The sequence below is a fragment of the Pholis gunnellus genome (genome assembly GCF_910591455.1).
Source record: "Pholis gunnellus genome assembly, chromosome: 22".
Classification (NCBI taxonomy): domain Eukaryota; kingdom Metazoa; phylum Chordata; class Actinopteri; order Perciformes; family Pholidae; genus Pholis; species Pholis gunnellus.
In genome coordinates this window covers 5,206,739-5,223,960 of record NC_136549.1, presented here as the reverse complement: position 1 = coordinate 5,223,960, position 17,222 = coordinate 5,206,739, and the positions used below count along the sequence as shown (strand labels likewise).

Sequence of the window (17,222 nt, the reverse complement as noted above, 5' to 3'; positions counted from 1 at the left end):
GTTCACTTCTTTGTATATTTGCATGAATCACACAGTACATCAGCGTGTATACACACACACACTTTTACTCTTCTCCATGTGTCTCCTTCCTGTCCTTCCTCTGCCTCCTTTCGTCCTCCCCCTCTCGTCTTTGACATCTATCTTTTTCTGTCATGCCTTCCTTTTTCTTTCTCCTCCTCTTGTGTCTCCTGTCTTTTCTTCATCGCCTCCTCTCTGCTCCTCTTTGCACTCTCACCTCTGTGTCCTCTGACGCTGCGTCTCCTCTCTTCCCTCCTTGTCCTCTCCTCCCTCGAGACTGAGGGGTGAGCTGAAATGAGAGCAGCAGCGCCAGGTGTAAATGGTTTCTGTCTTGACCGCTTTCACAGCTGACTGCTCTTTGAGCCGCTGCAGAGCACAAAGTTTCTTGAGGAAGTTCACAGACATTGTTGCCCTTTTTTTTTAAATTCGTCTCTCTGTCTTTTGTGGCGTTGCAGCTTTAGATCAAAATTAATTAAATGAACATTTTTAAACAAATTGTGATGTAAAATTGGGTTTTTATCTTGATAACTTTACAGATGAGCATGGATTAAATCCCAGACTGCTGACCATGACAATACAGGTGATTTTTAAAAAAATGATTGAGATAATGTCTTTCTCTTCTTCCTGTAGAACTTGAGAATTTGAGAGAGAGAGAGAGAGAGAGAGAGAGAGGTAGGTAGCAGGGCAAAAAGTAAGGAGAAAAATGTAATATAATCAAATTGCAGACTCTGCTTTAAAAGTCTCCCCTGTGGATTTGACAACAATAGGTACACTGGCAGCGTCGGCATACTTCACTCTGGGAATACTGAGAAAAAGCAAGTGGAAGATATGAAATATAATTTCCATATTTAATCATTAGACGTTACCTCTTGACCGAATGCAAGAGGGTGTGCATGCACGTGTGTGTTTATTGATTTAAATTAAGACAGGAAAGCCTCGCTCCAGTTGGATTTTTTAAATTTCTTTTGTATTCCTCGCTCTAACCAGTCAGCGACTTGTTGCCATGGCAGCGTTATGTAACTGTGTGTGCGTTTGTGTGTATGTGTTGTGATGCTGAGGGGACGCAGCTGCAGGAGCCAGATGTGGTCATTGACACAGGGTTGTCACTGTGTCATTTACCCACCACACACACACACACACACACACACACACACACACACACACACACACACACACACACACACACACACATTTGCACCAGTAGCACTTGCAAAATGAAGATTTTGGTCAACATCTGTATGACCTTTTACTCATTTAATCATAATTTCCCTGTAATCACCTTCAATCAGGGTATTTTCATTAAATTGTCGAGTCAGCTCTTTATTGTGTCCAAACCAAATCAAAAAGATTGGGACATTGCACAGTAATCTGCTTATAGATCATTTTTTAACTACGCTAATTCTATTAATTTGTTCTACTTTACTACCATGATCCTTTGCTTCACTGTAACCCGTCTGCTTGCGGCCGGCTACCTGCTGCTGCGTGCACGCTGAAATCATGACGGGAAAAACGGACTAATCTTCTCTCAATGAGAAGCGTATAGTCTCCTCGAAGCTTATGACAAACTGCTAAAAAGCAATCCAACGAGATGTGGCAGCGGAACTCCTCAGGAGACCTTGAGTCGTCCAATCAAACAACGAGAAACAAGAGGATTTTAAACAAGCTATACTGTTGCAATTGTGCCGTATTCCTTTTCACATCACACAGACGGTCAAACAGCAGACTGAACGTCACTCCAGCTGAAGCCCCGGTATTACAGGAGGAATTCAAACAACTCGTACACATTGCATATCTGACTAGTTAACGGCTCCTCTAAATACAATGCAGTTGGATGTTGCCGAACCACTGAACTTACCACATTTTCACCATAATCCTCAGTCTATCTCTACAGGTTCAAACCAGGCAGCAATGCAACAAAGCTGGCATTGGTTTAGTTGAACTTAAGCTTAACAAGCTCTCACAGCACACACAAGAAGGAATGTGAAGCTCATACCTCGTTAAGTCATGTGTGAGCAAGTTACAGTGAAACCATCTGCTCTGACCTCATTAGATCCATTGTCTTTACTGTATACTGTAAAGCACACACACACACACACACACACACACACACACACACACACACACACACACACACACACACACACTAGTGACGAAGCACTGGATAAGAAGCGTAATGACACATTTCCATTCCCCAGTAAGTTAATAAACACTGATCTTTCAGCCAGTAGACAGCTGTTTGTTCCCGTGTGAAACAAGATGTCAACGTTTATTTATTCGTCGCGTTACTTGCGTACTTCAGTAACGGCACTTCTGGAGTTATATTAATCCAAACGATGATCTTTTCCTAAAACAAACCAAGTAGTTTTGTTGCCTTAACCAAATTGAGTTGTTTAATGTGAAGATAACATTTTATTTTGAAAAGACCATATATGCACGTAACGAGCTGAAATTGGCACGTGTTTCTGGATTTAGTAGGAAAAAAACAATGAGGAGTAACTTTTCGTGAAATATCAGAACCGGTGAGGAAACAGTGTTTTGTTTAATTATACTGTGATGACAGTCAATATTTGGCCATCTTTTTTATGCCTTTTACTATTAGTCAGTTTTCCAATGCGCTCTCATATGATTTTAACTCTGAGATATTAGCCAGCGGTAACACATGCAGGTAAGTCAGGTTTACTCGCTGTGACTAACCTGAAAACACCAGGAGGAAATGTGAAGAGCGGATGAATGCGTGCACAGTAAATGAACACATTCACTCATACAGAGACGAGGGGTTGTTCATGCATGCACACGTCGAGAGTGCACACAGGTAACTTACACACGTGAATTCATCTTTTACACCCCCACATGCACACACACACACTGCATGTCAATACATGTAAAGGTACTGCACGCATGTATTCAAAAAACATATATGCACAGATCACGTGAGTTGATCTGTGACGTCATGAATTAATTCACACACACACACACACACACACACACACACACACACTGCCTGCCCTTATATTTAAACACCAGACGTGCGCTCATGAATAAACAATGCACAACACTTTTGAGGCAGAGCTGGTGATATTTCGCGGAGCATTAGTGCAAAAATAAATCTGTTTTGAGCACAGAATGAGAAGAACATCACGTCTCCTTTTTCCTCCATTATGATTGAGTATTTTGTGTTGCGTGTTTGCCGAGCAAATCTCGCTCATCCTGGCACCGTTCACATTGTTTTCCATTATTCATGCGGAAAAGCACAGCCTTGTTAAATCACACAAATGCCCACATCACGGCAATACGTTGAAACAGAATCCATGCTGCGCCCTCCCCCTCCCAAAAACAATGATTCACAAGCAAAACACAGAGTACGAGACATGCATGAACAATGCACACTCGCATACAGAGTGCTGGGCTGAAGTGTTGACCGGAGGTCGGCCGGTCACGTTTGACCACCTGCCCTTATTAAACAGTCGCCCCACTGCTGGTAAACAGCAATACTCGTCTCCAAATGTATCTTAAAGGCCCTAGAGAACCACATCAACATCCATAAATCATGACTGCATCTTAGTCTCGAGACTCCTTGGTAATTGGAAGTCTCTCTCTCTCTCTCTCTCTCTCTCTCTCTCTCTCTCTCTCTCTCTCTCTCTCTCTCTCTGAATGATACATTTGGAGGGAAAGCAAGAAGTCACTGTTCAAACGCAGCTGTGCTTCCAAAGTTTCCTGTTGACAGCACATGAATAAGATTTCGTAACAAGCTATCAGAAGTTTGACATTTTCAGATCAGCAGTCCTCGAACGTGTTTGTCTCTTCATCTATCTGCCACTCTCTCTCTCTCTCCCTCTCTCCCTCCCCCTCTCTCTCTTATGTACAGGTGCCCTGAACCAGCGCAACTGGGGTAAGAAGTACCCGTCCTGTAACAGCGCCAGGCAGTCTCCTGTCGACATCGACGAGACGTTCACCCAGGTCAGGCTGCAGTACCAGGACCTACAGCTAGAGGGCTGGGACAAGCCGACGGCAGAGTCCAGCACCATTCACAACAACGGCAAGACCGGTATGTTGATGTTCTTCCACTCCCCTCGTCTTCCTTTTTCTGCACTTTTTTTTATTTTCCCCCAAGCATGACTTTCTTACATCTCCAGTTCTAGCTGTGTGTTTGCAATGGCACCCCGCAGGAAATCAGACCACAAGCTTTTTTCGCTTTTTTCACTTGAGCGACGTGTGTTTTTTTTTCTTTTTCCTTTCAGTCCCAGACAAGTGCATGATAAAGCAGCAACCAGAGCAGTTAGATAATGTATGTCGTAGATTCAATCTATGGAAATGATTTCGACATTAGTCCGGCTCTGTAAAGCACAACATGTTAATCCCCTAGATGTGGAAAGAAGCTTAACTTTCCAGAAGCAGAAAAAACCCAGAGGTTAATGAGAGAAAAGGAGCAGCGAGGATTAAAAGGAGAAAGAGTCAGACAATGAAAGGGAGGGAGGGGTGGGGGACTAAGTAATTCAGTGAGAGGCAGCCAGAGGGACAGCGGTAGACAGATCGTGTCAAGAGGCACAGATGAAGCTGACAAAAGAAGAGCAAGAAGAAGGAAAAAGAATAGCGAGGGAGAGACGGAGCAGGGGAGAGAAATGAGGACGTCGAGAAGAGACAGTGAGAGGAGTGATGTCTGGCCTGATAAACAAATGAAAGCTGTCTGAGCTATCGTCACCATCTTTCCAATACAGCCTGAGCTGTGAGTGTGTGTGTGTGTGTCTATACATTAATGGTCCCTAAATGAATCTCTTTCTCCGTGAAGTCAGAGAGGAAATTGCGTATTAAAACAGATATTGCATAGCTGCTGAAATTAAGCGGGAAATACACGGTTTGCACGGTCTCACCAACACATTTTGAAGCAAAACACAAGAGATACACTTCACATTTGGCTCCAAGAGACAAAAGTGAAGTGTTATTGTGAAATGTTATTGTCTGCTGATATGATAAGGACCGTCTCCCGGTTGACATTACTATCAGCGGACTCTGTAGTTCCCCTTATCTCTATGCAGCGTTTTAGCGTCTTTCAGCGTTGTTTTGGTTTTGTGGCCTGCAACTTTACCGTTTCGCTTCACTCTCACCACTCTCATCTTTGTTTGTGGTAAAACAGACAACTAGCAACTAGTTGGATGACGTAGCGGAACATCTGCTAAAGAGACCAAAACAGACTCGTATCTGTCAGGTCGCCAGAAATACGACTCTTAATGAATGCTAATGTTGCTCTGTAGCTGCTGGGTGTGTAAATATGGAGTTGTTTGGTAACAGTTCCACCTTTGCAAGGCAATGATAAGGTGATAATATACGGCATTATAGCTGCCTTTATATGGTAATTATATGTAAATGTTTTGTTTACAGACACAAAAAAATGTGTTAATGCAGATTCAAGGGTTGTTTATGTTAATTAGCGGATGACAGATACCCGGTCCAGAATAGACTGCTGACAGATCCACATTCCACGCATGAACAGATAAACTATCCAAGTTATAGCAGGGACTGTTGTGTCCATTTCAGCGTGGGAAAAAAAATATTTTTGCATCTGTTGCATCGCTGAAGAACTGTTTTGCGTTACTTCCTGCCACCATCTTGCCAGTTGCTCAGTGCCAGAAGTTCTGAATTTGTACAAAGTTTTGGAGCCTGGTGGTCACAGCTGAGTATTGGAAACTGAAAGTCTTAAAGGGCCGTCCACACCAATGATAATAATTATAACGATGTGAGCATCCACACCGATGAACGATAACATTCTGTAAGCAGTGGTATGTATATATATCGTTATATATATATATATATATATATATATAAGGATATATTTATATTTACTATTACACTTAATGGGGACGGCCCTTAAGCCTGTTGTAGGAGAAGTTTCACTCCGACAGTCTTCAGTGAAACACCTCATTTGCATTTCCCATTATTATGTGTGTGTTTTAGTGGCCCTCCAAGTGGAAGGGGAGTTCTTTGTGAGTGGAGGAGGGCTGAGCTCCAGGTTCCGCGTTGGTACAATCACCTTCCACTGGGGGCGCTGCAATGCGACGTCCGATGGGTCTGAACACAGCCTGAATGGGATGAAATACCCTCTGGAGGTACGGAGATGCACACCGTCTGTTTGTCTTATCACCGGCACATTTATTGATCGTTGATTTGTCTGCCGATGAAGCTAAACTCCTCGTTTCTTGCTCTCGTTCAGATGCAGATCTTCTGTTACGATCCAGATGAGTTCCAGAGTCTGGACGCTGCCGTTAGGGAAGGAGGGAGGATCGCTGCCTTGGCTGTGCTCTTTGAGGTTGGTCGAAACCTTGTTGATTTGTTTCCCCCGGAGCTGGAGATCAGTCTGTTCCTCCTCAAATAACCAAACAAAATAAAGGGATGAGATTAAAGGTGTACATTTGTCCATGAATTCCACGATGTTCTTTCCCACAGATCAGCTTGGAGGACAACCAGAGCTTCAGACCTGTTATAGAAGCCGTCAACACCGTCAGCAGGTTTGGTAGGTCACCTCTACATACCAGCATGTATCCTCTGCAAAGGAAGTAGCTGGGTGCAGGTGGTGCCTTAATAAAAGAAACACATTTAAGGAAGTACTTGCTTTTCTGTTTATCAGACAAAATACTGATTGTGTTTAGGAGAATTTAATCAAAGCAGCAGCAGAAAAATGGTGTCAATAACAGTGACATTGAATTAGAGTCTGTGGCAGCGTAGTCCAATCTGTTAGTGTTATTATCAACAGAGCTACAGTTGTGGCTATTTCCTTGAAGTAGAAATAAATGGTGGATTTAATACAATTGTACCAGATAAAGTGGTGTTTTTTCAGCGAGAGAGAGAATGATCATGCAGAAATGTTACAACCATTATCACACCATTTTCGCTTTTCTCTCCTAAATGATAAGAGGTTGCTGATTGGCTTTCAATATTATCACAATGCATGTTGTAGAGTAGACTGACCAAGCTGCTTGCTCCCGTGGGGTCTTACAGCTCTGGGCAGTACATTTCTTATTCATGGGACTTTTTTTCTTTCTTTTTTTTTTTTACCAGATAAGAGCGGGTCGATGGAAGCGTTCACCTTGCGGTCCTTGCTGCCTAATATCACAGATAAATATTACATCTACAATGGCTCACTAACCGCACCTCCCTGCTCTGAGACGGTGGAATGGATCGTCTTCAAACACACTGTGGCCATATCAGAAACACAGGTCAGGAGATTTTTATCAACACACACACACACACACACACACACTGGAGTCCACTGCAACTACTCAAAGCTCATTTCTTTTTGAACAGAAAGTTCTTGAATAAAAAAAAGGATTAAGTAATTGAGTAACACTGGTTCTCATTCACTCTTTTAAGCATTAGCATCAAATTCCAGCACAGCCGACAGTCATGTAGAAAAACCCTCTTTTGGAATCAATGACAGCGGCTCTTACGGCTAAATTGATTTAGCATTGTGTCTGATGAAAGCCTTCAAGCGTTCTGATGCAAATTATCAGTTCTTAATATTCGAAATAATGAAAAACCAAATGGTTATTTTTGTTCTTTTGATTATATATCTAGTAGGTATCACCATGAAACTTCCCTTAGTTGATTAGTTCCATTAAGACAATCATTTTTTGAATGACAAGTTTTCTGAAATATTATGTTTAAATACGCAAATTAGGCATTATCGTTTTGGCTGGGGCGTCTCGCCCTAAAACATCTTTCGTTATGATCGACGTCATTACTGCCTTTAGTTGTTGTGGCTGGTTTCAGGTCAGCTGTCTTTGACATCCGCGCACGAGATAAAAACAAAAAGCTCACATTGGAGTGATGCAGTTTGACAGACTTAGCCAGAAAGTGAACTTCATCACAGGGGTTTTGTAGTGGTTACAATTTGGTAAACGACGGCCCGTCGTGCAGCGACGACACAAGCTGACGCTCTAACGTTACTGCAGCTCCATTCCAGAGAGGACACGTTTAACAACCGGCGACTTTAAATGAAGTCATCTGTGTAATAATCATCAATTATGTAGCCGAATAACGGCGAGTGAATGGGGTCATGCAAGTGGTTGAGAGTGTGTGTGTGTGTGTGTGTGTATTCTATGTGCATATTTGTGTGTGTGTGTGTGTGTGTGTATGTGAGTGTGTATGCTTGAGTTTGTCTGTGTTTGCATGATTGAAACCGGGATGGCAAGGCATGACACGTGCACATCATAGCTAACCCGAAAATAGAGCAGCGTTGCCTCTCTGCCTCCGCCTGGCACCAGCACAATCTCTTAAACTCACACACTCACTCACTCACACACACACACACACACATCGGTTTATTTTGGCAATGCACAGAAACGGGGAAAGATGCAACAGACACGTCTTCATTTCTTTGTTTGTCTGTATGTCTCCCTCTCTCTCTCTCTCTCTCTCTCTCTCTCCCTCTCTCTCTCTCTCTCTCTCTTTACCCAGTTGGAGGTGTTTTGCGAGGTGATGACCATGGAGCAGGCCGGGTACGCGATACTGACGGATTACCTGCAGAACAACTTCAGGGAGCAGCAGCAGCAGTTCATGGGTCAGGTGTTCGCCTCGTACACCGGAGTGGAGGACGTGCTCACACCCAGTATGTCACCCAGACACCCACACAAAAACAGTTTGCTGCTTGTAGGGCTGCACCAAATAGATCGAAGCTTCAGTCCCAACCCTTGACATTGCAACGCTAAATCGACATTTGAATGCTGCGCTGCTTCTTTTCTGCCTCCGCGTCGGCTGGACAGTTGTGTTTTTTTAGGGTTGTCCGTCCGGTCCATTCTCGTGAAGACGATATCTCAGGAACGCCTTCGAGCGAACTTCTTTAATTTTGGACCAATTGTCCACTAGACAGTGAGTTTTAGTGTTAAAACAGGCCCGGAAAAGGAGTTTGGAATGGCAGAGATCTCAAGTATTGGCTATTGATTTACAGCACATGAAAATATTCAACTAAATCTCAGCATGTTATGATTTTGTACCATAAAAGATTCTTCCCTGAAGAATCTCACCTTTTCCAAAGCTCTAAATCTTTACACTAATTGAATTCATTCTAAATGTTGGGCCGGATGGGGGAGAGAAATGACCCTCCCTTCCTTGGAGATCAATATAAACATTACATTATTAATCTTAGTTTTTTTTCCATAGCTGAAAAATCTTCTTCTGCTGTCTCTGCAGCTGCGAAACTGTCCTCCAAGGTCAGCCCACTCCCGATCATCAAAAGATAAAACTCACGACGCTCTCCATCTTCATAACGTCCACCCTTAAGTAAAGCGGGTCTTTTGGGTTGCCAGGGAGCTCGACTTTGTAGTTCTGTGCCCCTGCTCCTCCCAGCGCAGGCAATTTATTTTGCAGCTCTTTTTGAAATTGAAATAAAGTATTCAGAAATTCAGAGAAGCCTGTAACAAATTCATGCAGCCCGGCGCACACACACACACACACACACACACACACACACACACACACACACACACACACACACACACACACACACACACACACATACACACACCTCCCACTCATTGCAACACTCACCTCCTGAGCTTGGCTTTTTTTTAATGGATTCCCATTTTCTTTCATTTTCGCTACGGTCGATTAACATCAAGTTACCTTCAGCAAAACTGAACTTAATGTGGGACGCCGCACTGTTTCTGTGCTGTCCTTTTTAATCATTTTCTTTCAGGTTTTTTAAAAATAATTGTATTGAGTTTCCTGCATCACATCACCGCACTAATCAATGTCCAACGTTTATACCCTGCTTGCTCTCTTCTCCTCTTGCTGCCATCTGTAGCCTGCAGCTCGGAGCCGGAGAACGTTCAGGCTGATGCCCAGAACGACACGACCATCGTGGTGACGTGGGAGCGCCCCCGCGCAGTTTACGACACAACCATCGACTGGTACACCGTCACCTACCAGAGGCTGCAGGGCCGGGACCAGAGCAAGCAGGAGTACAGGACAGACGGGGACCAGGACGTGGTGCGAAAGATCTCTCTATATTCACACTCACCCCAAGATACGATATCATCACCTAAACTTAAACCACGATACGATCTTATAAACATTTTGTGATATGTTGAGTATTGCGATAACATATCTTGCAATTTATCTCCGTTCTAATAAGATAAAGTTTTCCCTCGGTTAATCTCCCCCCATTCGTTTTTATTGCAGCAAAATGGGTTCGTAAGTCAAGCAGACAGACCAACACTGTCATCAAAACCTGTCAGAAATGTTGCATCATGCACCTGACAAGCTGGACTGTTTGTATTACAGTCTACATGGTTCAGTCCTGCTGACTCGACCCATGACCACACCAGAAAAAAAATTGTAGATTGACCAAAAGGTTTAATTTGTATTTGCAATATTAATAGTTAATATAATAACAGATAGATATTCTTTTATTATCGATCAGACGGCAACCTCTGGTTCTGCCGAGTGAAGCCGTTGGCGGAGCCAACCATAAAGCGGAGAGTGTTTTAGGGCGGGGCTTACTGTGACTGACAGGTCTATACCAGAGCTGTATACGGCCTCTCTGCGTCACTCCTCCGCATTCCACATATGGAAACTTCCGTTCGGTGAACTTGAGGCTTTAAAACGGTGGTCCACAAACCAGTGGGTAATGTCACTACCACTCGCTATCTGTCACTCTCACAATGCGACTGCTGCGTGGATCTGGATTGATCAAAGTGATCAATCGATTGATTGATAGGGACGATCGATCTTGGCCTCTTAACGGGTCACTGAGCATCCCTTAACGTGACCAGCAGCATCTGTGTATGTGCATAATCTAGATGTAGCTCTGTATCAGTGTGTGTATGTGCACAAGCCTTTTCATGTTTCTATGACTTGATTACCGTCAATAGAGTGAGAGCATGAGGTGGCTTTTGGTATTGGTGTGTAATTATTACTCTTATTAAGATGATTTACTGTAAATGTCAAATACAGCATGGTTAGCAGCTTCTTCCCCAAAATGTTCAGTAACCTGTGTTGAAAAAGTAACATATTTGGAGAGTAGAAGGAAACAAGTCATCATTAAAACTATTATTGTATGATTTGTATGTAAAGTGGAAGGATGAACAGAGATATCTGTACCCCAGGGGATATTTCTGCAGTTACCAGGGGCCATGTGGAAAGATTTTGGAGTAGCTCAGCTAATTTGAAAAATAAATAAATAATAGGATTTATGATTTATTTAAAAATACATTCATATAATTGTATTTTTAAGAGGAAATAAACACACATGCATTACAAATTGCTCAATGACCAAGAAACTATCACCTATGATAAACCCACTGCTTCCCCCAGGAGGCAGTTGTAACAGTTTTAACACCACCTGCTGCGACTGAGAGAGCAGGAAAACTGATCAGAAAGCAAGCAGACAAATAGATTTAGAGAGCTAGAGCTAGAGCACTGGTTGAAACGCCGAGTACTGTCTCTTCAAGTGGTAGTAGCATAAACTGGCCAAACCCATACATTAACAATTCCAGGGTCATTATTGCACCAATATCCTTTTTTTTATAGATAATTAACAGTGTTAAAAGCTAGGGTTGGTGATCTTGAGTACGCTACAAATTAAAAGATGATCCAACTGAAAAACATAGCCCAGTGTTGTCAACTCTTTTCCAATGAAAGCAGCTCGCAGCGCTAACTCCAAAAGTCACTAAATCTACCAAGAAAGTCGCCAAATAACAATATCTAACATGTTTTTGAACAAGATTACCAACCCTGTCTTCAACCCACAGTCAGACAACTCATCTGTGTGACTTTACAGGGTGCCATCATCCCCAGCCTGCTGGCCAACAGCAGCTACGTGGTTCAGGTGGTCGCCATTTGCACCAACGGACTCAGAGGACGATGGAGTGACCAGATTATAGTGGACATGCCTTTAGAGGACCCTGGTACAGACGTGCACACACACACACACACAAACCTGTTAATTTCCTACACTTGTGAGTAAGTCTGTATTTCTTCCCTCTCTCTCTCTAGAAAGGGATTCAGATCCTGACGCTGTCACAAAAGAGCTGGACGGCAGCAGAGAGGTAGGGCGGTCGGTAATATCTGTAGTTTCACCTGATGCCACGTTGAATGTTCATTTTGCTGAATTACTGTGCAGCGCTGAAGTTGACTGCATTCAGTCATATCAGTGAACCTAATTATTATGCAAATGGTTGTAATTATGTCAGCCGGGGCTTGTCGTTGAGTGTTTGGAGAGCGGTACAAAAGGTGTATAGGAGAGATAAAAAAAGAAGAAGAAAAAAGACAGAAATCCCACCTTGTTTTTTGTTCTCTTCCACACTGCATTAATGGAGATTTCTTCATTCCTTACTATCAGTTAATTTGAATGTTGAAGAAGTAACTGCACTTTGTGATTTTGGTAGGATGTTTATATTCATTCATTTAAGCAAGAAGCAGTGGCATAAAAAGACCTATTTGGTACTGCTTCAGTAAGGCCTGTCCCTCATCATCACATACACCAAACATCCTGTGTCACAGCTCCACACTGCTTTCCTCCCCCTTGTGCTATAGCTCTCATCTAAAGCCAAATCGGAGACGCCAGAGAACCGGAATCAAGTGGATTCGACTCCAGAGGATCACAGCCCCGTAGAGGAGATCCCAGTGGAGCAGACCAGAGTTTACCAGAACCAACCTACGCACCACCAGAACCTCCCGGTCCAGGTCAGCACCCCAAAAACTCCGTCTGAGTCTGTTGTCCTGCAGAAAACCCGACTCAACCAGAATGGGAATAAGAAAGCGGGCCAGAGCAGTTCCAAACCCGAGGATGTGGATAAGAACTGGATTTACGAGGACAGCGATCCGACGCGTGGGCCCTACACCAAAGAGGGGTTTGACGGCAACGGCGCGATATGGGTGACCGAGGTCACCGAGCAGCCGGGCTTCCTGTTTCCAGTTGTCCGGACAACAACGCTGCCGACGATTCGCCGACAAATCACAGAAGAGGCGTCGTTGTCGGTGTTGCCACATCAGGTAGCTCACTACACACATTGCCTCTTTTCCTCAAAGTTTTCATTTCATTGATCCTTAAACCTGATGACCGTTGAAACAAACAGCTGGATATACGATATACAATAGACTAGCATGTTTTAGATTAACCCTCGTCCAAGAAACCCAATGTTTTGTGTACTGCCTCTTCTACTCGCAGTCTGGGGATCACGGTCCAGCAGACAAAGCCGGAGACAGCGGCCTCCCTTCTCCTCAGTCGGTCCCCTACACCCCTCCTGTGGAGGACATCCAAGTCACAGATGTCTTCTATGAAGACACAGTCAACAGCGCTCCACTCGAAACCACCGCCTCTGCAGAAACAGGGTCTTCCGCTGCTGCCGCTGCTGTGTTGCCAGGTCAGATGTTATTTTCGTTTTTTTCGGCACATATCTCGGGTTGGTACTTTGATCAGTGCCAGGGAGGAATTCAAGCTCATAAATATTGGAATAGGAACCAGTAGAAGATTTTTCTTCCACTGGATCCTTCTCACTCATTCTGCTGAAATCAAGGCCGACATGTTATATGATTGTGTGTTGATTTTTTGCTTTGAATTAATACATTTTAGAAACGTTTCTGCTGTTTCAATCTCTGAACCCATCAGCTGTCGGTCTGACAACCGTTTAGCCTCTGGGGGCAACATCCAGTATTTCTGAGGTGCAGGTGTAGCCAGCTGGGCCAAGACGTCCTCTTCCATGCGCCAGTCATTTGTTGACTCGTTTACTCCACGCATGTACTTTGTTCTCTAAGACACAAACCCAATTTCATCATACATTAATAATGAAAAAGACAAAGAACATGTCATAACAAAAGCATCGTATGATAATCAAAAAGCAGTATTTTTAAGTAAGGGAAAAGAAAGATCAATTTCAGCCGAATAACAACTTGAGAGACAAAATGTATCTCTATAAACGGATACCTGCATATGAATGCAGAGACATTTTTTAAAAAGCTGATAAATTTGCAAAATCATCATTTCTCATTCATACACACGTGTCGTCTTGCGGCTCAACCCGTGTCGCGTGACGTCGTCGTGATGTGCGATCTGGTCCCACAGGTGATGGAGTGGACAGAGTCTCCCTGCCGTCCGCCGAGGACAGCGACGCCCCCGTGAACAAACCACCAGAAACCGGCAGCTCGGTTCCCTCCACCCCCTCGCCACTCTGGATCACGGCGAGGGCGGCGACCGCCAGCAACACCCTGACCGAGTCGGTCTACAAGTCATTCACCACCTCCTCTCTGCTCAGGGTGCTGATGCACACAACCCAGCCCATGTTTAACGGTAAGATATCATATATAAGACATGGTGTTTACTTCCCATTAGAAGTGGCTATGAATTTATATTCTGAGGGATTTTACTCAACAGCAGCAATATTATTATTATTATTTTGTGGTGGATCGACAGCTGGTCTTAATTGCGGTGGAGGATTGACTCTTGCCCTCTAGGCTAATCACTGCTGTGCTCTGTGATCTGGATGGCACGGTGCATGATGTGGGGTAATGCTGGTGGTGGTGGTGGTGCTAATGATTATGGAAAAGATTAAGCTGGCAGTGATGATGATGAAAATGATAATCAGCTACTCTCTCCTCTGGTTCAGAAATGAAATATGCTCGACTCTTGCAGAATCTTGCCGCATGTTAGGACTCCACATGCGGTCAGGCTTTGAGTCCTTTCAGGCTCAGTGATTAGCATCTACTTTTGGGACTCCTCTTCTGGGTCTGTGCTCAACGGCGCACTCTGGTGGTTTTTTTCTTCCAATCTTCTCACAGAACGCAGGGCTCACTTCCTCTTTTCACCAAGTTGATTTGTGACATCTCTCCATTCTGAAACTCAGAACATCGTTTCCAACTCTTGCCTCTCTTCTTTGCATTGTGTGTACGCTGTGGTGAAGGAAAAGTGCTCCTGTCTCAATTTCTGGGAAGTTCAATTCTTACCTTTTCTTCCATCTTTCCTGGAATGACAAACATAATGCTGGTGGCCTGGAAAAGTTGTTTCACTTTGGCTTTTCTTCCAGCAAAGACACCCACGTTTAAGGTCGAGGACTCAACCGCTGGCCGCTCCTCTGGATTAACAAACTGTCCTCACACTTCTAGTGGACGGATCGTCAGCCCCGCAAATCCTGCAGCCTCTGTCCCAGAAAGGGGCTCTGCTGAAGGATATTCATCCACTCCTCAATCGCTCAACCCTTTTAATGAATACATCGGCAGTTTGCGTCCCTCTCCCGCCCTCCCTGAAGATAACGGCAGTGGCTTTATCTTTCATCAGGACAAGACCTCCGAAGAGCACTCCGTTGTCCGTCTACAAATGGATTTAGAGCACCCTCAGATCTCGACCACTTTGGGGTTTCAGGATGGCTTAATCACTGAGCGCTCGCTGACTCTGCTGCCTGATTATGACTTATCAAAAACAAACACCATGGAAGGAAACACCCCGAATTCTCAAAATCAAACTGACGGTCAGATCCAAGATGGTGTGAACATCTCGGCGCGTCCCGACAACGAAGAGGAAGCCGGGACAAATAGCCTTAAAGAAGACGCTTCTTTCTTTGATTCTAAAGGTTTGGCTTTGTCCTTTCCTCATAATTCAGAGGAGTCCAGCACAGACTGGCCAGCAGAGGGAAGTGGATCCGGATCAGGCCTTTACAGCAACAGGCTCGATCAGGAATTCGATAGAGTCAAGACCGACCTTTCTACTCTTTTGAATTCGGCTCTCGGTTCCAAGGTGGGAAATTCTGTGACAAAGACTCGATCAACAGGAATTAAGATGGATAGTGGAACAGATGGCGAGGCCGACGGGCCAGGAAGCAAATTAAGCAAGTGGGAAACGGAGGCAGAGAAAGAGGTAGAGGAGAACGAAAGTGAGCTAAGCGGTGAGGGAGAAGAAAAGACAGAAGGAGTCAATCACTTTGGGGATCAGAGAGGGAGCGATGTGGACGGTGAAACAGATGAGAGTGCCAGACAGCTAAATAGTACAGCAGGCTGTGACACTGCAGTGGAGAAGGCATTATGCACAGAGGCCGGCAGTGGGGAGGAAATTGAGTCCAATATTCAAGTTTTAAGCCGGCCTGAGGACGCCAGTGGTGTAGATGGAGGGGAAGGTGGAGAGGGAAAATTAAAGAAAGTCAGCAGCGATAAAGAAGGTATCAACGCTGTAGGTGAAAAGGAAAGTGGGGACGGAAGGGAAGACGGCAATAAAGAAGTCGTGTCTGGAGGACGAGAGGGTCTCCGGCTGTCTGTCAGTCAGCATGAACCTACGGCAGAGTTCCCGCTGTTTGACGGCGGTGAAGAACATGGCGATGGACACGATGAGGACGGTCGAAGCAGAAGTCTTGACAGTCACGTGGTTGGGGGTAACTCTACGCCGGAGGACGACAAAGAGGGAGACGGATATGGTACGATAGACGGAGGTCCGGAGAGCGAGGAGCACAGCGGAGGAGGCGGTAAAGCGGGTAGGGACGCAGCTGTAATTGGAGAGAGTTTGCAGCAGCTCTCAAGTGTGGAGGCGGTGTTGTTTGATGCCGCGAGAAGTCCGCCATCGGGGCGTCTCGTCTCTCTGCTCAGACTGACAGATGGCGACGAGGCCCCGGAGGAGGAGATGGAAGGTAAACGTTACTCAATGCCCTGCGTTTGCTCAGATCTGCCTCTCTGCCACACAAGGAGATAGGACAGTTCTCTCATACATCTGTCTATTTCATTTCATTTATGTGGCTCAGGACCATGAAATAATATAATATATAATGAATAATATGAAAGCAGTATAATAATAATAATAATAACGTGGTAAATACCTTTTTCTATGATTCATTATGCTTACATTTAAACTAAATATGTGATTATCATTACTGCCCTGATGGCTGAATAGACAGTACATTCCAAACGACACGGTCACTGCTTGTGGAAACATAAACACTTCAAGCTGCAATAATGTTTTCATATTGATTATTATATTTCATCCTCTGTAATGATGATAATCAATAGTCTTCTATTACCAGAGGATGAGATGAGAAGATAAGTCATGTGAAAGGTGTTGGTTATAGTGGTCACAGAGAATAACCACCCGACTCTTCAGTGGAGCATTGAAACATCTCTCAGCGATCTTCTTTCTTTGGAATTGATGAGGAGCACTCAAAAGATTAAAGATTAAACAATTTTGAAATTTGTTGTTATGCATTGCTGTTTTTTTCTTCTTTTTCTCCCCTATGCAAAGC

The 17,222-nt window shown here is 44.2% G+C and overlaps 1 protein-coding gene across 1 annotated transcript in view; it reads left to right on the top strand.

Annotated features, from left to right (window-relative positions):
• The window catches only part of ptprz1b (protein tyrosine phosphatase receptor type Z1b), a gene marked incomplete at both ends in the record, with an annotated part of 53,752 nt that overhangs the window by 28,998 nt on the left and 7,532 nt on the right, over positions 1–17,222 (top strand). Inside the window, 13 exons of the mRNA XM_079183672.1 lie at positions 3,884–4,063; positions 5,968–6,119; positions 6,224–6,319; positions 6,457–6,523; positions 7,069–7,226; positions 8,467–8,617; positions 9,812–9,996; positions 11,789–11,915; positions 12,004–12,056; positions 12,544–13,002; positions 13,178–13,373; positions 14,072–14,296; positions 15,252–16,616. Coding sequence (XP_079039798.1) covers positions 3,884–4,063; positions 5,968–6,119; positions 6,224–6,319; positions 6,457–6,523; positions 7,069–7,226; positions 8,467–8,617; positions 9,812–9,996; positions 11,789–11,915; positions 12,004–12,056; positions 12,544–13,002; positions 13,178–13,373; positions 14,072–14,296; positions 15,252–16,616 — 3,414 coding nt within the window. The remainder of the gene's footprint in view (positions 1–3,883; positions 4,064–5,967; positions 6,120–6,223; positions 6,320–6,456; positions 6,524–7,068; positions 7,227–8,466; positions 8,618–9,811; positions 9,997–11,788; positions 11,916–12,003; positions 12,057–12,543; positions 13,003–13,177; positions 13,374–14,071; positions 14,297–15,251; positions 16,617–17,222) is intronic.